The sequence below is a fragment of the Camponotus vicinus genome, unplaced genomic scaffold (genome assembly GCF_025532165.1).
Source record: "Camponotus vicinus isolate PSW18456_S1 unplaced genomic scaffold, iyCamVici1.0 SCAF_9, whole genome shotgun sequence".
Lineage (NCBI taxonomy): Eukaryota > Metazoa > Arthropoda > Insecta > Hymenoptera > Formicidae > Camponotus > Camponotus vicinus.
In genome coordinates, this window is record NW_028141981.1 from 9,184,038 (window position 1) to 9,209,930 (window position 25,893).

General features: G+C 31.7%; 2 protein-coding genes across 6 annotated transcripts; one reads left to right on the forward strand and one right to left on the reverse strand.

Annotated features, from left to right (window-relative positions):
* The first annotated feature begins 6,432 nt into the window (after positions 1-6,432).
* LOC145976848 (uncharacterized) lies at positions 6,433-8,201 on the forward strand. Its single transcript, XM_083108289.1, has 3 exons — positions 6,433-6,754; positions 7,187-7,434; positions 7,569-8,201. Exons 1-3 carry the CDS (start codon positions 6,486-6,488, stop codon positions 7,985-7,987), a joined length of 936 nt encoding a protein of 311 aa, XP_082964415.1. The 5' UTR covers positions 6,433-6,485; the 3' UTR covers positions 7,988-8,201.
* On the reverse strand, positions 8,048-24,125 carry Nompa (no mechanoreceptor potential A). 5 transcript variants are annotated; one of them, XM_083108287.1, is made up of 20 exons: positions 23,912-24,125; positions 20,127-20,255; positions 19,301-19,398; positions 18,731-18,992; positions 18,365-18,494; positions 18,152-18,303; positions 17,619-17,894; positions 16,776-17,075; positions 16,266-16,361; positions 14,859-15,690; positions 14,294-14,689; positions 13,478-13,659; positions 12,583-12,761; positions 12,069-12,208; positions 10,995-11,141; positions 10,660-10,749; positions 9,979-10,357; positions 9,724-9,893; positions 9,413-9,556; positions 8,048-9,223 (listed from the first exon to the last, which is right to left on the reverse strand). In XM_083108287.1, the coding sequence occupies exons 2-20, from the start codon at positions 20,200-20,202 to the stop codon at positions 9,016-9,018; spliced, it is 4,257 nt and encodes a 1,418-aa protein (XP_082964413.1). In that variant the 5' UTR covers positions 20,203-20,255; positions 23,912-24,125; the 3' UTR covers positions 8,048-9,015. The 5 variants fall into 5 exon arrangements, with proteins under 5 accessions (XP_082964413.1, XP_082964411.1, XP_082964410.1 ...); XM_083108285.1 differs by having other exon boundaries at positions 12,060-12,208; XM_083108284.1 differs by having other exon boundaries at positions 16,776-17,087.
* Between the last annotated feature and the right edge of the window lie 1,768 nt (positions 24,126-25,893).

Genomic DNA, 25,893 nt, shown 5'->3' on the forward strand with positions numbered 1-25,893 from the left:
AAACTTCCTCAATTTCTTCATTCCTTATTCGATGGAACTCATATAAAATCTAATAATTTTTTTCAACATATTCGTAGTTATAACAGTTCATTTTCGTTTACATCATTTAACGCTAATTTAATTAATTTTCAAGATAGACGATCTGGTCCATATTATTTCAAGGTACAAGGACAAATTTATTATCAAATTAATACAACATTATATGCTGAACAGAATGAAAGTCCTACTTATGGCCAACTTTTTATTGTAGATTTTAATGAGGCGATTAATCATCGACTTAATCAAAAATCACATTTAGATTTGGAAATTGTACAAAACCTTGAACGTATAATGCGGGAAATTAATGTATTTGCTCAATCTTATCAAATGATGGGTGAAGAATTAGAAAATCAAAAGCGTTTAGAAATAGAATCTGGTAAATTTTTACCGGAGTTACAATTATTATTTACTTTAAAACCAGGTATGGATCGACGTCGATATAATGCTCAAAGAACTAATGAAATTGCTGCAGTTTTTTATACAACTGCTGAAGGAGAAATTCCAGAATCATACGTTACAATACGTAATAGAAATACTAAAATTCTTTAAAAAGTTAGTATTATGGACCCAAATGTTGAACCATGTATATATCCATTATTTTATCCATATGGCACTCAAGGATGGCACCGTTATTTGACAAAATTAAATAGTGATAAACAAATAACTAGAGGACAGTATATTAAATATCGTATGGCTATTCGTGATGAATTTAATGTTTTTTTATTAGGTCGTCGCCTATTTCAGCAATGGCTTGTAGACAGTTACGTAAAAATGGAAAAAGATAGAATTGATTATTGCAAAAATCATCAAAAAGAATTACGTACTGAAACATATCAAGGTTTAAGAGATTATTTACAAACTACGGCAAATAATTTAAATGGACGCATTGGAAAAATGGTTATACTTCCTTCCACGTTTATCGGATCACCGCGTAATATGTTACAAAATTATCAAGATGCAGTGGCAATTGTTAGTAAATTTGGTAAACCAGATCTTTTTATTACTATGACTTGTAATCCAAATTGGCGAGAAATCGAAGAAAATTTTTTGCCAGGTCAACAAGCTGCTGATAGACCTGATATTTGTGCTCGAGTTTTTAATATTAAGAAAGATTATTTAATTGATTTAATCGTTAAGCAAAAATTTTTTGGTGAAGTAGCAGCATTTGTGTACGTTATTGAATTTCAAAAACGTGGTTTACCACATATTCATATGTTGATTACTTTAAAGTATAATTTTAAAATAACAACTCCACAAATTGTTGATAAATATATTTCTGCTGAAATTCCGGATCCATGCGAGAATCGTATTTTACATGATATAGTCATGAGACATATGATTCATGGACCTTGTGGTAATTGGTGTTTAATAGATGGACGATGTTCAAAACATTATCCGAAACCATTTTTAGAACAAAATAAAATGGATAAAGAGGCTTATCCTCTTTATCGTCGACGAAATAATAATAAAAATTTTGAACGTCCTGGAGGATATATAGTTGATAATCGTCATGTTGTTCCACATTGTCCTATTTTATCAATTATATTTAATTGTCATATAAATGTTGAAGTGGTTTCAAGTATAAAATCAGTTAAATATCTGTACAAATATATTTATAAAGGACATGATGTTGCTGCTATAACTATTGAACCAATAACAGAAAATGTAACTATTGATCATGATGAGATACACAATTATATTGAAGCTCGTTATGTTGGACTTGTAGAGGCCAGTTGGCGTATTCTTGGTAAGAAATTACAAGATAAAAGTCATGCAATAATGCGATTGCCAGTCCATCTCCCTAATGAACAAAATATTATAATTGAAAATGAAAACATTGACGAAGTAATGGTTTCTGCTTTAAACCAAGTTACTATGTTAATAGATTATTTTGCATTAAACTTACGTGATGAAGAAGCAAAACAGTATTTATATATAGAAATTCCACAATATTATACATTTAAAAAAGAAAAAATTAATGGTAGAAATATATCTTGTTGGATTGAACGTAAAAATCATTATAATTGTATAGGACGAATATATTCCGTTAATCCAACACAAACAGAATTATTTCACTTACGATTATTACTACTCACAGTAAGGGGAGCTACAAGTTTTAATGATTTAAGAACTGTAAATGGTGAATTTTATCAATCATTTTCAGCAGCATGTTTAGCTTTAGGTTTGATTGAAGATGATGATGAATGGAAGCGAGCTATGAATGAAGCTGTTGAATGGATGATGCCGCGTCAACTTCGTAGATTATTTGTACGTATATTACTACATTGTTAGCCATTACATCCTGAAGAGTTGTGGGAAAATTTTAAAGTAGCAATGTCTGAAGATTATGTTCGACATTTTGGTATGTTACAAGGACAAAATAAAGCATATGCACAAATTAATAATATGCTTCATAGTGAAGGTAAAAGTTTTGCTGATTTTCCTCAAATGCAACAGTTAATAGAAGATGTTGTAGAGGAAGATTATATGACACTTGAAGAAGCTATGGAAATAGGTAATAAACAATACAAACAATTAAATAACAAGCAAAAAGAGATAATCGATATATTATTAAATAAATTAGAGAATAATAACAATCATAATAATTGTTTTTATATTGATGGCCCGGGTGGATCAGGTAAAACATTTATATACACAAGTTGTAGAATTATTAGATATAGCTAATGAACGAATTTACACAAGCGTAGATAGTGCTGTAAATAATGATAATGGTGATATAGGTGAAGCTTTGTTATCGGAATATTTAAATAGTTTGTCTTCATCATCTCTTCCTCCTCATGAATTGCGTTTAAGACCACATTGTATCATTATGTTAATTAGAAATTTAAGTATCAATGAAGGTCTTTGTAATGGTACTAGATTAATGATTATAGAACTTGCAGATCATTTATTAAAGTGTAAAATTTTAACAGGTGACAAAGCAGGAGATATTGTATTTTTGAATCGTATAACATTATATTGTGAAAATTTATACCCTTTTACTTTTTCTAGAAGACAATTTCCAATAAAATTAGCTTTTGCTATGACAATTAATAAATCACAAGGGCAGACGTTTGATAGAATTGGATTAGATCTTCGCAAAGATGTTTTTAATCACGGACAACTTTATGTTGCTTTTTCACGAGTTCGTTCTTGGCAAGCATTAAAAGTTTACCTTGGTAATCAAAGAAAAAATAGAGATGTTAAAAATTATGTATATAAAGAAATATACGATTAAATATACGATTATTTTTTATAGTGCCCATTATACATTTAAAATTAATAAATAATTATTTATATTATACATATGTATATATTTAATAATATTTATAATATAAATAATTATAATAGATTATTATAAATTTATATTTATAATATTCTCATTTTTTATTTAGATATAATATCAAATTAATAAATTATGTTAATCATGTAAGAAATAAAAGGCGCGCGCGTAGCGCGCGCCTGTAGTGTTCTAGTCTTATAAAAATTTGCAGTAATTCGGTCGCTGAATTGCATATTCACAAGCATTACAGACCTCAAATGATTGTTGAAATATTTTCGGTTTTCTATATTTACGTGATAATAATTATATCGCGCACGTGTCTGTTGAGAGCTTCGATTATTATATTATAAAAATTATACGTATCGCGATCAAATATTCCGCATATTATCGACTTATTTATTCGTCGCGTTTTCTCGTGAATTTTAAATCGCGATTTATCTTATAATTTAATCGTTGACTTATATATTGAAGCTTTTTTTATCTTTCCACGTCTTTGAATATTGTTTTTAATAGTTCGTGCAAAATGCTGGTAGTGCAAATATTTTCTTCTATAATTTAAAAGACGATCGACAACTATATTAATGAAAATCATTCGTTCCGTTATTTTCTATTAAACGTGGCCACAACGCAATTTTTAATTATATTTTAAAGCTTATAGAGCTCATTTCTTCTTATTCAGCTAATCATGCGCGAAATAGGATATGTATTTGATTCTCAATCGTGAAATTCGTATAAAGTCGCGTATATATTAATCGCAAATAAATCGGACAGTGAATTTTATGTTCATAAACAATACGGATCACAAATGTTTGCTAAAATATCTTCGTCTGTCAACATTTGTGTGATAATAATTATATCGCACGCGTGTCTATTGATTCGATTATTATATTATAAAAATTATGCGTATCTTGCAATTGAATATTCGATTATTGTCGATTGTTTATTTGTTCGTCGCGTTTTCTCGCGAATTTTAAATCGCAATTTATTTTGTAATTTAATCTTTGATTTACATCAAAGCTTGTTCTATCTTTACACATTTTAAATATTTCTTTTCATGGTCTGCACGAAATGCGTCAATAATGCAAATACTTTGTTCTACAATCGAAGAAATGATCAATAATTTTAATGACTCTTTTGATCATGATTATTTACGTTTATACGTTATTTATATAAAACTAATTAAATTCTATTATTCTATGTCGATTATTAATAATAAATATCGCGTAATTAATCATCACTAATCAGTCTTGTCTGGTCTATGTAAAAATTTTTAGTAAATTTTATATTATATGTATACTTTGGACACTTTCGTGTAATAAATTTTATTTTGTATTAAGTTTAAAATTATAGTTTATATTAAATTTGTATTATATTTTGTAATACATATTTCTAATGCATTGTATTTTATATATTCTGCATTAAATTTTGTAATATGTATATATATTTGTAATATAATTATTTTTATATTACATAATTTAATATTTTGTAATATGTTTTTTATGTAATTGCAAATTAATTATAATTTACGTTGTATATATTATAATTATGTAATATATATTTTTTATATGTATTATATTCTCTGTTTAAAAACTCTATTAAAAAAAATAAAAAAAAAATAAAAAAATTTTTCCTCAATTTTTCCTCCCCTGTATCTCCTTCTTAACGAAGGCATTTGCCAGGTGAGGAGGTTTCAGTACTCTCATGAAGAGCTGAGAGCTATGCCGGCGGTAACATACGCCGATATTCATATAGTCTATTCTTATATTTAAAATCATTTGGACAACGTATGGGCACACATACATACACATATAGGTAAGTAATTTATAAAAATTATTTTTATAAAAATTATTATTTATCATATTTATATATTATTTTCAAAATAATGATTGTTATACGCTGGTGCTACCGGCATTTCGTGCACATAGCACGAAACAAAACCAGAAATTGTGCACATTATATATTACCCTCTGAGAACATTCATGGACATTGGCTTTGTAGTTCATGTCCACGTTTTCAATGTCCATAGAGGGAGTATCGCTTTCAGGGATCACCTAAAAACAGGCCATGATATCTCTCAGTCTTCTCTCTGCTATCGAAGCGAGCGATATTTCGCGGTATCAATTCCTCTTTTCTCTTTTCCCTTTTAATAATCGACACATCTTCAATTTTAATCAGATTTTTGGATCTCGCATTTAATATATTCTGGTAAGGATAATCATATAATATATTATTGAATAGAAATGATGTGAGAAATAAACAATTATTTTAATTCGAAAATGTGACGTGTTCGAGAAAATGCGAGAATAATATATATAATTATATTTTACAAATTTATAGTGTCTAATGATTCTTATGTTTGAAATTTTTTCGATATATACATTTTGCTAAAAGAGTTTCGCATATTTCGTATCTTTCTTCTTAGTTAGTTTATTTCGTATTTCTTTCTATATACATTTACTTGTGAAACTGATGATATATATATATATATATATATATATATATATATATATATATATATATATCTTTCTCCCTCTCTCTTTTTCTTTCTCTCTTTCTGTTTTAATGGCTCGTTAAAGATAAGATGTAGTAAGTTTAAATGAATATTTGAAAGATGGCAAAATCAAGTAAAGTTTATTTTACTAAAAAAAAGAAATATATATATATATATATATTTATATATAATACATTTGTTTAAATTATTATATTATTATATTATAGTTTATTTTACTAAAAAAATGTATATACATATATATAATACGTTTGTTTAAATTATTATATTGATTTTAATATTATTGTAATTTTAATAAGGAAGACAAAAGCAGAAAATATACATAATATATAACATTTTTTGAAGCTTCTTTTCAAACTTTGGCTTGCAGTTAAATCATAGAAGCTTCTTTTCTTTATCACTCGAGTGTCTTGAATTTAAGTCTTTGATAACCATTTAATTGTTTATTTTATATTTGCATATAATTTTATATATAATTTTATATATATCGTTGATATAAAAATAAAAGTTCAAAATTTTTCCCGAAAAAAAACGAGAAAATAAGAAACGAGGAAACTTGTGAAATACTAACGAAGGTCAATCTGAATTAGGTTTAATAAGGCTCTCAAGAGCGAAACAATCGAACGCTCGTGTTTCATCGTGTCCGATGATAAAATGGCATCCGCATCTTTCAAAGGCACCCGCAAGACGTACAGCTTCGAGGAGCGGAAAATTTTAATATCGCTAATAAATAAGCACGAGATAATCGAGAACAGGAAGTCGGATCCAATCTCCATATGCAAACGGAAGTCTGCGTGGTCGCAAATTGCTGAGGAGTATAACTGGATAGTCGGGCCGCAGGGTGCGCGTTCTGCGATACAGCTCAGACGTTGCTGGGAGAACATGAAGATTTGCAAGCGCAATCGCGAAAAGAAAAAACCCCGGTAAATTAACTTTGAATAACAAAACAAATATTTATAAAATCGGATTAATCGAATCTAAAATTAGTTAATAAATATGAATGGAATTTAATGCAATTTTGTACTTCAGGATTTGCTTATAGAGCTATTTCGAATATTGTACGACAGTTAGAGAATATAACGGAAAAAATGGTACTGAATAAGATTCTTGTTTGAGAGAAATCTCTTTCAATTTTTTGCCAAAGAACTTATATCAGTGTTACTGATTTATAATTATTAGTAGTGCCTATATATACTATAGAATATTTTATATTATTATTTAACATTTTATTTTTATATATTATTCTACTATAGATTATAACGTGACAAAACACTTATAAATGTAATCTTATAAAAAATTGCTGTAAAGTAGAAAAGTATAGGATAAATTTAATTGCTAAATCTTTGATCTTTTAGTGATGATACGAAAGCGGTTTGCCAATCGACGAAAGATGAGAGACGGGCGAAGAATCAATGCTGGGAGAGTGTAACTTGCGGCCAGAATACGTCGGAAGTGCCAACATCCACCGGAACTGTCGGATTACCACCGAACGTGGTATTCGAGCCGAAAGATTCGGAACCATTTACGTTGCAAAGCGTTTGCACTGCCAGACCTCAAAATCTGAACTGCTCGCGAAAGGATGCGGATAATTGCGGAGACTTAGGTTGAAAATATATATACATCTATTCGCATATATATTTATTCGATATAATTATAAAATTAAAACTAAAGAGAAAATTTATTAAATGTGAATTTACATAGTTTATATAATTGTTTATTAAATTTGATTTTACATAGTTGGTGACGCATTCAAGCAAATTGTTGCCAATGAGGACAAATGTGACGTCATTGCACCACTCCACGATCCGATGGATTTTTATGAAAAGTTTGTGAAAAGAAATGTCGATTCGCCTATAGTCAATCAATCGGCAGGGGATGATGTTAAGAAGAGTCAAGAAAATTTAAGGTCGACTGTTTCGCAAACTTTTGTCTCCCCCTCTGTTATGCAGGAACAGAATCGCAAAAGAAAGTCAATGCAACGAGAAGAAGAATTGCACATGCTTGCGCTTTCAGAAGCGCAGATAAAGATCGATATTGCCGCTATGTTAAAGGAAGAAGCGAAAATCAAACTGGAGGAAGCTCATTATCGCAAAGAAGAGGCTAGACTTAGAATGGTGTTGTTTACTCACAAATTAGACAGGAAAGAGGAGGATTAAAAAGATTAAGAAAAGTCGGACATTTTTGTTGGACGCAACGTGAAACACGTAAGTCTACTATTTTTCTTTATTTTTGTTGTTGACGATCTTGATTGGCGCTCAGAAGCAAGAAGGATCGGTAATGCAAAAAATAAACACAGTTGTTTCTATGTGTAATACGAATTTAGTTCTTATAAATGCATTTATAGAATATAATAAATACAAATTTTCTGATCATATTGCTCACTAAGTAAATAATAACTATTGCAATATGAGATATTATTTGGTTTGTAAATGTTGCAAAGTCACGACTTTCTATGAATGTAAGCGTGAATTGTAAGCGGGGAATTGAGAAAGATCTGAAAAATATAAAAAAGATAATTTTAACGTTTTTTTCAGTATATGTTTAAGTTAGTTATTTTTAGATAAAACAGGTAGAATCTTATTTCTTTATATGAAAAGGAGTTTGTAAAAATTTGATTCTACAACACATGTACGATGAATTTATCGTCCTATCATATTGTCGCAGAATTAAAGGTATTAGTTTTCTACGAGTTTTCTTTGCGCGCGTGTCTTAAAATATTCTTGATTATTTCAAACTTAAACATCTACATTATGGAAAGCTATTTTGCGGTCATTTTGGAATGTTATTTAAAAAAATACATTATTATTGATATTTTTGAAGCATTTTAGGGAATATCTTTGTAAAACGATATCTTTAACTGCTACAGTGTTCGTGTTACGTATATAAAAAAAAATATAGATTCTAAATTAAATTATCCATTGGATGTATGAGATAATGAAAATCGATCTAGATATTTGAAATTCATTTGAACATTCATCGATAAGTGCTTGATAGCTTGATCATCAGCAGTGAAATTGGCAGTGTTAGTATTGACTAGTGACAGAATATATAGGTCGTAATAGTAATAGATACTGAATTATCGCGGATTCGTTAGTCGATTTCATAAACGTTTGCTAAAGTAAATAAATACAGCGAGGATAGCATATATATGCAATTTTAAGATCGATCTTCTTGAGTATTTGTTCTACATAAGATGAAAGTTGTCGTTGAGGGTCGATTTCGCGGTGTTCGAGCAACGGGTGACCTCGAAGAGTGACGGATCGGTATAGATTGGTTCGCTCGGATCAAAACCGGTACGTCGTCCAGTAGATAATCCCACAGCACCCTCCAGAGCTGTAGACGACGAGGCAAAACGTTGGCTGATGGCGTTGCTCATTGATCTCGAGATCGATCTAATTAAACACGATCATTATATAATTCTATAGTACAAATTAAACTTTTAATTGGAAAATAGTATAATTATAACTATAAAAAATATATAATTATAAAGCTAGCTAATTATAGCTCACAAATTTAGCAAATGTATTTATAATATTTTTTGATAATTTGCTATTAAAAATGCTGACAGTTTAATCACTTACGAGGCCTGAAATGGTTTCTGAAGACCTGTCCTCATGAAAGAAAAGTTGTTGACTCGGCTGCTGTACGGCTCATCGGAATGATTGCTGCGGTTGCAGGTTTTGTCGAGTCTACGATTTTTCATGATCACAGAATAAACGTATTTTCTGAAATAATGAATCACTTTAAATTTGCTTAATAGATAAAAAAGATAAATACTCAAGAAATTTTATTTTTGTATTTTTTTTAATCATTAAAAATAATGATACATTTTAAATCTTTAAAAATAATGATACGTTAATCCGAATTTTTAGAGGTGACATGTAATTTTTACCTGTAAACGAGCATAGACAAAAGAACGACGGACGCCAAGAGAACGACGAGGATTCCCACTGCTGTAACTAATCCGTAATATTCATTTTGAGTTATACAAATATTTTCCGAGATCTTGGTTTGTCTTTCGACGACAGTTTCATCTTCGATGTCCATTCTCGAATCGAGAACCTATCAAAATACGGATAGCGTTATTGATCGTAGAAGGAAAGCATCTCTCCTTATTTCTTCTGAATACGAAATGAAAACTATCTACCTCTATCATTTCTCTGACATGCTCTTCCTCTTCCTCGTCCTCTTCGTTCTCGGGTTCATCGCCCACGGTGCCGGTCGCGTTAAGAATCGTCGACGCATTCTCGGTGCCACCGTCCGTCACGGTTATCGGTGACATTTCGTCCTCATCCGCTACCGTATCGTTACTTATGTCCCTTCGCCGTCTGCCGAAGGACGGTTCGCTTCTACCGGTACCGCCGGAGCAATACGCCGGTTGGCAGCCGTCACGGCACGTTCGTACGTTCGCCTCGAACACCAGGAAATTTGATTCGGGTATTTTGAAGGCGTTAAAGCGGGCCTCGAGGCTGTCGCCGTCACGAAGGCGATCCAATCCCGGAAACACGTAGTTGTCCACTGGACAGCTGCAGAAATTTCCGTTGGAGTTACGCGTGCGAAATTTCCTCGAGGGTGATTTAATTTATTAAATGTAATTTATTTAATTATTGTACATGTATATTTGAATATCCGTGATCTCGAAAAACAGCCAAAGTGTAAAAAACAATAAAGATATATGATATTATATTTTAGATTTCAATTTGGATAATATATAATATTAATAACGTTTTTTGTATATTATAATTTTATATACACAACTAGCATTTCTTGTTCCTTGTGTAAAAATTATATTTATTTAGAGAATTTTAAGATATTTGGTCTTTCTTACCCGTATCTGTCTATCAGTTGAACGCTTCTACCAGAGTAGGGATCTCTTGCAATAACATTGGTAGCAAATATATCTGTTACGTAATTGTATCTATGAAAAATAATAATTATTAAAATCTGAACCGTATAATTATATTTCGAATACTTCAAATTATATGTATAAAAATTAATTTCAAAGTCGAGCAAACAATGATATAAAAGTGATGAAACATGTCATGCGATTTTTATCTCTCTCTAGTAATTTTATTTTTTTTTTAATTAAATAATTTAATTTTGATTATAACTTATTTAATCGATTTTCTTGTATATAATTGTAACGAAATGAACAAAGATTACCCGTCCTGAGCTTCAAGTCTGAAAGTAAGAGGGTCACCAACAGCGATAGTGGTCGTAGGTCTACCTTGATAAAGAATCATCAAGCGTACTTTGGAACTTAGGGTGTTTTCCGCTGGGAGGTATTCAATGGGGATGGGAGACCCTGATCTGCACAGCATGTACGAATCCCATTAATAAAATTGGAAGTGGAAGTTATTAAATAATGTGTAAAAAAAGAGATACACGCCCGAGCTAAAAGTGGAGCTGATGTCATAAATCGGTGCTTTAATTAGTTTGCGTTTTTAAATTTTAATTTTACTAATTGACGTGTATATAATATAAATTATTTTTTAATTTTGTGCAACCAAATGTTAAACTTTCATATTTCTTTCAAATAAAGTAATTGAGATTGTATGCTATAATTAATAATATTAAAAAAGTTTGCAAAATATCAATAATTAATAAATTATAATTATTTGTTCAACAAATTATGGTTAGTATAAATGTAGGATTTGTTATGTATAATATAATATAAAAGAGAGAGGGCAATATTATGTACAAAAAATAGAACAGGCGTGATATTTCCGAATGATATTTCGGATTATACATGTGATAAAGAAAATTACACGAACGTGCTTGCACCTGTATACGGATATTCTTGTCCACGAAAGGTAGAGTGTTTTATCCGCAAATAAGTGTAATACTTATGTGTATTACATATGGATTTATATTAATATAAAAAAATTAACAAGCAAGAAGAAAATAACTTTACAACAATATCGTAACATTTGTTTAATGTTATAAAAACAAAGAAATTCTTGGTTTCAAATGTTATTGTGTCACAGAATAGTCTCGTAAATAAAAAATACAATTTAACAAAATTATATACGTGCGCGGATAATGAAGAATATTGTTAAAAATTATTTAATTATTTAAAAATGTATAATAATTCAAAAATGTATTTCTCGATATGATCTCATTGAGACTTGATCGAATGTACATCACCAGAAAGTACGCATCTACGGCATTTTAACTCGTTAAAGATCGTACTCTCGGTGCAAGACACGACCTCTCGATCGATATGACCTGGCATACCCGGCACCGATGTAGCCGGATGTGACGACAGCCTCGCCAGGTCCTCGAAACAGGCACGTCAGGTTGAATCGTTTATCTCGTCCGGTTTGCACATAGTCCGAAAATTGCACCACCACGATGTTTGTCATCGTATCGCCGTACTGCAAGCATTCGTGTCTCCCATTTCAAAGTGTTTATTGCGTTTATAATTACAACTAAATATTAACGTTTTCTCATAAATAACTACAGAAAAATGAGTAATTTATCAATTAAAATTTTGAAGAAATTAGTTAAAATTTAGGAGAAAAAATTGTTGTTACAAGAATTTTATTTTGGTACATATTCAAATATCTAATTAAAAGAATCAAGTAGAAAACTGAAACTATATAAAGTAATTTCAGACATAGAGCAATTTATGAGAAGTTCGAAGTTTGTTTGAATGACATTGAATATGTATGGGGCAAAAGTTTTTAGCCCAAATTAAATTCGAGATTATTTGTAGACCAAGTTGTTAACCGGAAATTGCTATTCTTACTCTCTGTGTGCCGCATTCGGGGTATCCCTGCGGTCCGCTGATACGAAGCACATTCACGGTCCCGCCATTTCCACGGAAGAAGCACCGATCGTAGTATCCGTATGTGTAAATTCGTCCAATGAATCCCTCCGGTGTCCTCAGAGTAAATTCCATCCCATCCTCGCTACAGACTTGACTCACTAGAAGCGTAACAAAGTGCAATTCATTGGCAGGAGCGTAGTTTCCGGGAAATCGATCCAAGAGAAGTATCATGTTAATTAAACCAAAGTTAATTAAACCGAAATTAGCGTTAGTGAAAAAATACTGAAGGCAAAAGAAAATATGATAAAATCTGCGAGCTCGCAAATGCAGAAAAGACAAATTTGATGATATTAAAAATCAGTGTTAAAAACGCAGTTAATTATTAAATTGTTGGGAAGAAATGGAAAATTAAGGATAGTCATAAAAGTGTGTCATATCGATTTTTGGAATTTGGATTAATATGTAGGTATTGATAGTATAATTGATTGCACACATGCAATGTGCGAGATATTTGAAGGAAAAGAAGTATTAAAATAAAAAAAACAACATTAGATTTATTTCATAAAAGTGAAATAATGTGCGATACAATAGTGCAATATTATATATACATACATTAATTATTAATGTGCATCTTCATTATTGAAAAATAATTCATAGGTGAAATCTTATCGAAATCAGAATAAATTATTCTTTATGATAAGCTCGATAAAAATTTTACGAAAGCATAAATTTAAATGTAAGTTTGGAGATTATATTATCTATATCTCTCGAGCACAAATTTCATTCCAAAAAAATGTTATCTTGATTTCTAACGTGCACGAGCGCATTTCCCAATTCTTGTAATCAGCGCCTTATGGACGGACTGGGCGCTTACCGTCCAGACATTCCCCATCTACGCCTTGGCGACCGTTGTTTCTCTCGTAGAAGTCGTAGTCGGAGCCTGTGTCATAATAAACTGGGTTGCCCATATCCATGTCCCTGGAGTCCCGGTCGCTGAGCTCGCAATTGTCCCTCTCGGCCCCGTAAGGTGCGGCGTAGGGCCGGTAATTGAAGGATCTGCAAATGACATTGGGAATTTGCGAGCATCGTCCAATCGATTGCGCAAACAAACGCTGTCGGATTATTCGTAATTCAATCTCAGGCTCCCTCGATAGACATCTTGTAAATTAACTATGGGAATTTTACATTTCATCGTTGTATATTACATCAGTCTTGTAATCCTTTCTTTTATAAAATTGATTATTTTTCTGTTTCATATGTTCGATAGTTGAATTCGATTTTATGTAAAAAGATCACTCTTCTATCTTCTATCTACTTTAATTAGTTTACCGCACAATTTTTAGAAAAATTTATATATCTCATAATTATACCACCATATCGTTATTACAAGGTATACTGACTCGAATCATCTATTTTGCTATTTCAAAAATAACTCATTTTATGTAAAAAAATATCAAGATATATTTTATTTAATATTGTATATTTTTATTATATATTTTTTTCTTTTCCTCTAAATTATATAAAAAATAATAAAGAAAATTTTTATCTCTTTTTATTTTATCTCTATAACAAAGAAATATTTTAAATCAAGTATTCGAGACAACAACCTTCAGTACATAAATATTAATATAAATTACCCTCCACAATTTTAGCCATCCATTATTTCTATAAATTCGTTCATTATCATTACCTGCAAACGAAGTCTCTAGCATCGGCACATTCTCTCTCGCACTGAGCTAGCGATGATGCAGTGGTATATCGTCTGACAAATGGCTTTCGCACTCTAGTGTGAGGTCCAACTTGTCTAAAGTTATCTTGCTCATCGCATCTGGATATTAACGGAGGTCTGCCTATGATGGGTCCGCCGGCGGTACCAAACGGACGAGAGTTATACACACCACCTTCGCCTATATATCCGCCACCCACGATACCACCGCCATCGCCGCCGTAGCCTCCAGCGGGTCGCACAGCTGGACCATAAGGTCCGCCACCATATTGAGGACGCGGCTCGGGACCATAGCTTTGAGGACTGCGACCGTCATCGAATCCGTGCGAATACGTTCCGTGTCCTGGCGGCGGATACCTGCTATTTATTGATTCAAATTATCAATGGTTTTACATTGTGAAATTTGTGTCTTTAAAATAAAAAATCTTAATGCAAAAAATAGTTACAAGGAATTAAAATATGTATGAAATTAAAAATATTAATGTTTCATATTATTATACATATAATTGTGTTTAGTTTCACAACTCACCGATTGGCATAAGGATCCTTGTCAGGATATCTGCCAGTGGCTGGATACCGATCGATTGGGATTCGATCGCCGCCTAATGCCGTAGGATATCGATCCAGCGGATCTTCTGAGAGAGGATAACGATCGATCATATTTGGGTATCGATCGCTGACGTCGACGGGATACCGACTCGGAGTTGATGGATATCGAACACCGTGTATTACAGGATATCGGCCATTCACAGGATATTTGTCTAGTGTTCCAGAATCGGGCGTAGGATATCTATCGCTGCCAATAGGATGACGATCTCCTCCTCTAATGGGATATCGATCGGAAATTGGATACCGATCTGAAATGGGATAACGGTCTCCAACTGGATAACGATCAGAAGAAGGATAACGATCTCCTGTGGGATAACGATCTCCTGTGGGATAACGATCTCCTGTGGGATAACGATCTCCTGTGGGATAACGATCTCCTGTAGGATAACGATCTCCTGTGGGATAACGATCTCCTGTAGGATAACGATCTCCTGTGGGATAACGATCTCCAGCAGGATATTTATCGGGATATCGATCGCCGAGAGGGTATCGGTCTGGATAATTGTCCGAATCGCTCGAAGGATATTGTCCAGGATACTTATCGTCTAAAGGGCGACGATCGGGATAACGGTCGGGGTATCGATCGGGGTAACGATCTGGATAGCGATCTGGATAACGATCTGGATAACGATCTGGATAACGATCAGGATAACGATCTGGAATACGATCTGGGATACGATCTGGATAACGATCGGGATAACGATCCGGTTTGACGCTGCTGGAGTATCCTTTATCATAATCGTCCGGATATCCTAAAGATAACATTTATTTAATAGTTCTATTTTTCAGTAATTTTTATATTTATTAATGAGAGAGAAAGAGAGATATGGAGAAAAAAATTCTTTATCAAAATATTATTGTATATTTTATGATTTTATATATATATATATATATATATATATATATATAATGTTTTATACTTTTAAATAATAGGAGCTTTTCATAATGAATAGATAAATAATAAAAAGATTATAAGCATTGGCGTTAAACATGTGATTGCTTGATTTTATATTAAGATTGAATGCAATCATAATAGACAAAATAAAACTTGAAATTTGATAATTACACTTGGCGCTAAATATAATATGAATGCAATTTGAATTAGTGATTAACTTCAATATTCTAGCAAATATATTAAATTCACGAGATTATTTCAACATACGATGTGCGTTTACACGTCCAACACGTACGTGTATTCATACGTGTATTCAAGATTTCTTATCTTATTAAAACAATTTATGTGGTGTTGAATAATTCTATTAATAAATGAGCAACTTTATACGACGAGTTGACGCATAATATGTTGAATTAATAAAACGATTCTAACCCGGTCTTCCTAAAGAGGGTCGTCCAAAATTTGTGTCCTGTCCCAGAGGATCCGGTCTGTATCCAGGACCATCGCGATCGCCATCTAGATATTGATCTGTCGACACAATGTGTTATTATATTAAACATTAAACACACATATACGATATGATTCTCTATCCAAAGGAATCCAAAAAAGTCGCGAAAGATACAATGCGATTGTGCAGTGATATAGATCAATCTATCAACTGACATTATCGTATATCAAAGATGATGGTTAAATTTTAAAGCAAAGAGCAAAATCAAATATATACAAACTTATTTTTTATTATTATCATTTTTATTTATTAATTTATTATTTTAATGTGTTAATTGCTTGCCGAAGCAAGCAATTAACACATTAAAATAATAAATTAATTGAGCATTTTTTGAGCTGATGCGTGTCATCAGAAAGGATTATTACGAGAAGTATAAGGTACTCAGAAATTGTCTATGGCTTGACATTTCGTGATTGATGAGAATCGATACTTACGCATGAGATTCTCGTAATAATCGTAATCAGCATCATAGATAATCCTGTGACCATCCCGCTGATTGAATCGGCTTAATCGACAGGTGTGATAATGCTCGGAGTAGACGGCGCTGCGACATTGGAAGCTCGTTTGCCGGAGACACTCGTCAAGGCACTCGCTGAGGCTGCGTCCAGTAATCTCCGAATGAAACTCACCGCTCAGACGCGAGTTCCGGTAACGCTGGAAGGCCGTGTCTGGACGTCGACCGTCGGAGAAGAGGTGGGACGACGAGCTGCTGTCCGGGTATTCCGAACCGCGCGCTACGGACGGATCTACGTTTCGTAAGTGAGCATTGATAACGAATTGTGAATCACCAATAGACCATCATTATTTAATTTTACACCCTGTTGCATACAATAGCATGTGTAGAAGTCTTTCTAATTCATTAACTTTGCATGATTAATTCGTGTATTATACAATTTTATTAGAACTATGCATTTAATTAAATTTTTATTGTTCGCCAGAACCAAGTTAGTAAAATTAGTAAATTTATATAAAATTTAGCGATTAGTAAAATTTAGTAAATTAAAATTTCGGTACAGTAAACTAAAAGAAAATAGATAAAAATAAAAGAAAATAGAGAATTTAACAGAAGATTAATTTTCTGAAATATAAAACTTAATTTTTCTTTATTTTATTATAAGTAATACTTTATTGCTATTATTGTCTAATTTTTATCTATTTATTATACAACATCTATCGAACATTATGTATATGATATGATAAATTTTCACATGCTAAAACGGGAACAGATGAAACAAACTAATATTAAATAATAAAATTAAAATTTTGCATAAACTTACGATTATCTAAACAGACGAGATCGTAAAAGTGATGGCTCGGACTGCTACTGATGCCAATATCGTCCTTTTGCGAAACCGAATCTTCCTCAGATATAACACACTGTCGAGTTTGCTCGTCGAACTCGACGCTTCGGCAGAAATATATCTCTGCTCTAAGACATAGCGCCTGACACTCGTCCAAAGTGAGGTTTGTGTAAATATCCACCTCAAAGGGACCGCGTAAACGTTTATTTTCTTCTTTAACAAACACAGCGAGGCCATCACATCGTCGTTCGGCTAATCAAAATTTAAAAAATATTTATTTCTATTTGGATATACAAATATATGATTAAAATATTACTTATAATATTTCTTGATATGTTTAATATTGATTAAAATGCGTTTAATGTTTTTTAATAATATTAATTATATATTATGTGTTTCCTCTTTTTCTTTTTAATTATTACAAGAAAATTTCTCAAACATACATACAGCTTTGAAAGAATATATATATAAATATTTATTATATATTTAAAAATGCTGATAAAATTTACCATTGAGGCAAGTATTTTCCAGATAATCAGAATTCGGGTCATCCTCCAGTAATTCGGGATGAGTTCTTCTTGTAAAACGACTGAGAGAACAACTTCTCAAGGCAGTGTCGTATGTCGCTGATCGGCAGACGAAACTGAACTCATTAAGACACCTAAACAGAAAATTATTTCTTGTAGATACTCTACACTAATTTCTACTCCACGTGTATATACCTGTCTTCACAATCGGTCCTGTTCGCAGCACTGACTTCTTTAATATCCGTTAGGGGTAGCTTCAGTTTCTTCCTCGGATGCCTCTCAAATACGTAACGACGTTTTGGGCATTCTCTCTCTATTCTATCAGCTGAGAATCAAAAACAAAATCTAACTTCTAAAACGTATAAGTAAAAGTAAATCGTAATTATAAAAATTTCAAATTTTTGAACACACAAATAAGAATGATTTCTAGATCTTTTTGTGAAAAATTATTCATTTGGAAATTCTATCCTAAAATAATGACAATTCATTCAATTTTTTTCAATACGAGCAAATTTTAATTAATGCGACGCGATGACATTTTTTTTTTAACCAGAAACTTACACGCCAGGCACACTTCGGTAAAATGCACGCTATTCGGTACGAGCATGAGATTTCCGATGCCCTCGGGCTGCGCCTGTTCCCTCGTTAAATAGCAAGTACTCTCCTCGTACTCGGCCGCGCCGCTGAAGGACGCAATTCTATTGCCAGGTTGAAAGTCAAAGCTCGTACACGCGCGAACCAAGTTATTCGTCGCCGTTCTATCGCGCAGACATAGGTCTTGACACTTTTCTAGAACCCTAAATGGAGCCGCCGAGTCTCGTACCTGTCGAAAACAAAAATTTTTTAACATTAAATAATATGTCTCTTACCGCGGATACGATTATACTTAGGAATTTTTTTATGACAACTATAAGAGCAGTGATGAAATTAAAATATGTGAGAAATGATTTCATTACTGCTCTTATAGTATAAAACAGATAATATTATAATATTGGAGGTAATTCTCTGCTTATAATGAATATTTAAAAATATTTCTTACTCTCTTTATAGTAAATTGCAAATTTGAGAAGCTGAAACGCTACTTCCAAACAATAGTTAAGAAAATGAAGTATTTCCAGAACACAATCTTACCACATCATCGTCGAAACCCTGAAGTTGTTGATCCGGAAGTCTCTCGTAAACGACTCTACCTAAACCACCATTGCAACCAACGATTGTTTGCGCTGAAACTGTAATAGTTTTCTCGTTAACGCCCGTTTGTTGGTCACCGAATGACAGATCTCAGATATATATATATATATATATATATATATATATATATATATATATATATATATATATATGTTCATTATATCATATGATTTCATTATTTATATATTATCTCGCGTAAAAAAAAGGATTATTATTTCCTTTTCACATAAAATTCAAGCTACTTCCTCTAGTCGAGCAAATGCGCGTGCTTCGATTTTTATCAATGCGATATTTTCATGTCATAAGTGACACGAATAGCGACACAATGCCAACTAACAATTTCGCAAGTACATCGTTCCACTTATATCCCGCGATTTGCTCGTTTGTTGAAGTATTTAATTGCATATGAATTCCAAATAACATTTTTAAAATTCGATTCTCAGGCAAATAAAAAAGATTTAGAAAATTGAAATTTAAATAAAATTTTCGATTTTCGTCAATAAATGTTATCAATTTAATAAACATTTAATATATTTTAATAATGTATTTCAATCAAAAGTGTTTTTATAAAATTTAAAATCTTTTTTCAAATAAAATCTTAATCAAATTTAAAAGAGAATTTTGGTTTTTCTGAATTTTTTCGAAAAACTAAATATATCGAAATCGACATGTTGTAATGTACATGTAATGTATATTTACAAAATCTATATCTGATTTCAATTTGAATGAGAAATTATGGAAAATTTTCAAATTGTTGGGAACTTACCATTAATTAACAAATTTAATACAATGAATATCCAGATAATTGGCAGCACGCAAATTGATCGATGAGTTCTCCACATTGCGATATTTAAATGTAACGATTATTATATCGTATACATGTCAATCGTTAAATCTGAAATAAGTCATTAAATATTTGATATAAAAGAAAGAACAAAAATTTCTTCGCTTTAGAAAAATGTTATTACTGTTAAAATTTTTAACTTCGTTTTTACTATACACATTGTTGAATACGAGTTATTAAAATATGATATTGAATTATTTTGTATTCTCAGTGAAATTTCACGAATAGTAGAAATTGTGAAACAGACGAGAAATGTGCTCTCACTTTGAAAATAGGGGAGAAATTTAATTTATGTCAAGAGAGAGAAATGTTCTTTTAAAGGACAGTTTTGCATTGAAATTTAAGAATGCAAGAGATCTTGGAATTATTTATAAGATAGATCGCAAAGATACTTACTTTCTATCTATATTTTTCTTTTCCTATCAGATAAATGTCATGTCAAAGAAAAAATATCGATACTTTTCGTGCCAAAGGAAAAACATAAAAATTTAAAAAAATTACATACAACATATAAGTTCCTTTGCATATATTTAATCGAAAAAAATATATATTTATGTTTAGTATGTATATTAATACATACATAATTAATTTTTTTGATAGCTGTTTCGAAATCATTTGAATATTTGTTCTGGGAAGGACAGGACAGGTACAATAAATACTCAGTTTTTATTCTTCGTGTGAAAAAAATACGACACGACATGAAAAATCGAAATAAAGATAAAGCTACGCGCGAGGATCATTTGTTCTGGCCGATGGACAGACGTTTCCATGTGTTCGAGATACGCGGGGACAGTATATACTAGAGTTTACGAGATTCCTGATGAGCGCTCACCCTGAACATTTCACACACACTCGCACCCTCGCGAGCCCGTATACATATGCGACTGCCAAAGGACCAGCACACGCCCGTAAGGGCAACGAAGCGTGATTCCAACTTTCAGACATTACATTATTAGCAGGTTCCATTATCTATTCGGTTATCGTGATTGTTGTAAAAAAAAGGTTCAATCATCGGAAACGAAAGAACGAGGGTCATCTTTACGCGCTCGACGCGATTCTCGATTTCGCCATCAATGGCGAGATACAGTACAATATCTTCCAAAATATAATTTTGCGTTTTTGAAGTTTTTATTGTTTATTGTTATATTATTGTTGTAAAAGAATCGCGATATTTTATAATAGTGTATTTTTTATTATATTTTAATATTTTATTTTCTATATCATATTTTATATTTCATTTTCTATTATATTTTATTGACTCTTTCAGACTAAGAAATATTTAATATAAAGAAATTGAGACGTCTACATGAATAATTAAGCCATGAGATAACAATTAATTATCTAAATATTTTTGAGATTTAAATTTGAAAATATAATATGTATATAAATAATATATGTATATTATATATAAAAGATAATATATATATATATATATATATATATATATATATATATATATATAAATTTTCATAAGACTATATGTAACCATATATAAACATTAATTCATTTTAATATTAATTTATGTATATTATCTTATTTATGTATATTATCTTATCGGTTTATAATTTCCGCTTATAAAAGCCACGCGTATTCAGCGACTGTTTATGACGATGCCATGTACCCAGGTAGAACAGGTGAAACTCATAATGACATCATTATGACGTCACCTAAAAGTCATTTTTAGGTCATAGAAAAATCATAATGCTCTCATTTGATATACTTTTGGCAATGTTTTGGTGACTTATTTATATATATATATATATAAATAAGTATATTACGCAATTACTTGTTTATTTAATTATTCATGTATATTTTAATTATATTTAAGCAACATAATCTTTTTAAAATTATATAATGCGATTATTGAACTTAAAAATTTATGATTCTTTTTGTCATCTTTAACTCATTTTTTAATCATTTTTGTTTAGGTAACTTTTAAGTGATAAATAAAATCATGATGACGTCATAATGATGTTTCATGTTCTACCTGGGTAATGAGATGTTTATGATATCGATAACGTAAAGAAGATTTTATTGTGGGGTTAATTTATGTTTACTCGCTGATGTGCGGCTGTATTTTCAGTTCGTGATGAATGCCAATTACTGTGTGACTGTGGCTTGTTCGCCGATTGTGTCCTATCGTTGTCCACTATACAGCGAAACTGCTTATTAATCGCGTTACGGTTTATCGCCCCGGTAATTGCGTCTGTCACCGACAACGCATATATAAAAGCTTATTCTCATGTTAATATCATCGGTCGTGAGGGGAAATTATGGCGTTCGTTCGTTATAATTCGCGGAATGTTACACGCCGTGCGAAATTACATTTCTGTAATTGCTCTCGCCGGATTTATTACGCGCTGCTCATCCTATGCAAATCGTTTCGGGAAATTACTTGGATTAAGAATAATTAAATATGTCATTAGACACGAATGAATTATTCGCTAATAAAAACTGTGTTCGACATTAGGAGAAGAAGACATTAAAAATGAAATAAATGTTGAATTACAAAATGTCCCGCGTAAAATATTTTTAATGTAAATATTTTACGTAAATATTTTTTTTAATATCATTATAAATCACATCTGTGTAATACAATAGTGAAAATTTTTAGACAAAAAATTTGACTTATCAATCATAGAAACTTATCTTTCGATAATTAGACAAATAGAGATGTTTTTTCTATAGATAAATAAGAACCAGAGTCTCAAAATGGGCATTGTTTTAATTTGCAATTGCTCCTTTTTGAAAGCTTACTTTCTGTGACAGCTTTATTGTGAGCTTCCACCACAGGAACTATTGTCGTGGTACTTTGAACTCGGTACGCGGATGGCATTGTTGCGTGCGTACTCGTGTCGAACCGGGAATGAATTCGGTCATTGTTGTGTGACGTTGATGTTAATGGAACGTTCGCACGCAACGACAAATTATTATCTGCTAACGCTAATTCCGTCGAATTTAATTTGAGCGCGACGCGAAAACGTGAGGTGAAAATGTACAAAGATTTGACTACGCGGGTATTTCTAGAATTACTAATGGCATTGAGAAAATTATTATAGAACGTAGTGCAATGCGATTGCGTGACTGTATAAAAGATCGCGGAAAATCCGTCCTGCATCGTACGATTGTGTAACAATCTTCTGAGAATTATTATAATTATAGCGATAGAAACAAACGTGTACAACGTGTTTTGCGTTAATTGCCACGCAATGCATCATTAGAATAATTGATTAAGATTTCAAGTGCATTATAATCGCTCATGTACAAGCAATTATTGTACCTCTCCTTACGCAATTGTATAAACAATGCTCTATAAAAATATTAATTTTTTTATTATCGTGTCCTAATGAGAATTGGTCACCGTGTGTTTGTTAAAAATTTATCATGAGAATATATTTAAAAGTCTTACATTGTTTTAAATAAATTTTTTATACAATTAATCAATTTTGCGCACACATTCTTTTCCAGGAAGAAATAATGACGTAAAAATTGTGAATGAGAAAAATAAATTCTTAAGCGCGCGATTCAATTAGCACAGTAATTTCTTAAAAAGAAAAACTGCAAAGAATTATAATTAAAATTAAACAATATTACAATTGATATTCGCGTAATATTAATTTGATCTCATCTCATATTTGAATATACAGAGATTGCCAATCATATAAAGAAACAAAATTCATCAATCAAAAAAATAAAATAGATCTCACCCCGATGATGGATAGCTCTCCCCTGGGGAGTTCTTCGTTTTTTTTCTTGCAAATCCTTTTTCTGCCTAGTGTGATTGTGGTTCTGCTAAAAAAAAGGGACAGCGAAGAAGAAATCGTCGCGGATGGGTTTTCGATGTGTTCCTCGTCCTGTCCGCCGATCGCGCGAAGAAAAGGCGTGCGGGTGTACGCCGATATCACGCGTGCGGTGCGAGTGGCACCCGTAATCAAACTGACGGTCAAAATCGGCGGGAAGCGTGGAAATAATGGGCAGATACCTGTGCACATACCTGGGAAGCGGAGAGAGAACAGCAAAAGAGCAAATCGTGCATTCCCGATGAATGGCCTCCGTGTATAGACCGTAGGGGGCCCATATAGGGAACGCGAATAACGTGCGCGGGAGGGGCCCCCACGTCCGACTTCTGGCCTTGCGCGCAACGGAAGTGGACCCATTGTGTGTCCGGTTTCCGTGGGGCCATCCGGGAAAACGGGCGACGCATGGTGTGTCGTATAAGGGCCCCAACGAACGCTGCAGATCAGGCTCGGCGCCAACACATGGCTCTCTCTCTATCTCGTTATCGAGGCTGACTCGTGGCGGAATCATGGATTAGAGATTCCCAGTCGAGGTCAACCAGGACGAGATCGCGCCATGATCGTTGACAGAAGGTAGCGAATCGCTCAACGATCGACTGGAAGGTAACCAAACATTTTAATATATATCGAGAACCTTGGAAATTATTCTTTTTATATGTGTAATTTTTTTTATTTATTCAGATATATTTTGTTATTGATTTTTAATTATTGCGGAGAAAGAATCATGTACATTTTTTCATGTCAAATCTAACAATTTCAAGTTTTTGTAAAAATTGTCTTACACAATATGAAACAAACACACACAACTCTTGAACAATTTTATATAAATAGAAATCTCTCTTATCTGATTCGAAGTATGAGAGAAATATTTTAGTTAAAGATTAAATAAATGAAGATATATATTATAAAGGAAATATAAATGAAGTTAATAAATATAAAATGCAAAGTTTTTTTCAATAATAACAGCATTAGGTGTTTAACTTTTCATAAATTGCGATGTTAACAACGATCTTGAACTCTTTTCTCTTCCTCATTTTACGGAACGTCTTTTCTTGTGTCCCCAGGGAACACATTGTACTTAAGAAATATCTTTTTCTCTAGGGACACCAAATAATGACGCAAAGTCTGAAATATTGCAGAAAGTAATTGGAAAATAAAGGGACATAATAAATCTTAGAGTACTTGATAATGTTTTTTCTATGTTCTTGATATCTTTTTATTTATTAATAGCAACAAATTTATTTTGCATTTTAAATCGAAACATGATAATTTATAATTCACTCTCGGATATTCAAATATACATCTCTGCTCTCATTAAACATTAATTAATATAAAAGAGAAAAAAAGAAAAATTTTTAGAAATATACTTTAGAAAAGATATAAAATATAATTCTGTTAGAAAACATATGAAGTTTATAGTTAACAAATAAACATTGAAAGACATATAAAAAGTAAGAGAGAAAATACATTTCAAAAATACATTTAAAAAGTTATTTCATTAAAAAGTTGGAAGATAAAACAAGATTTACTTTTTCAAAACATTAAATTATATTTTCTCTCTCCTTCGAATAAATATTATTTTATCAATAATTACGATATGGAAGAGTATATTACAGAAAGAGTTAGTTCTCATTATATTTCACGAATGTTTATAATCATTATACAAATAATTGTCAAAATAAAAGTGTTTCATAAATGTAAAACAAATGCAAACAAACAAACCAAACAATGTTCTTTAACGATTTAACTGCAATTGTATATGTTTTTCCCTTAATCTTGCCTTTAATTCACGAATACAATCAATGAATGCAAATGTACAATAAAGATAAAATTATTTTCTATAGAACATAATTCCCGTCGTTCATGTATTACACATGTGTGACGTGATAAAT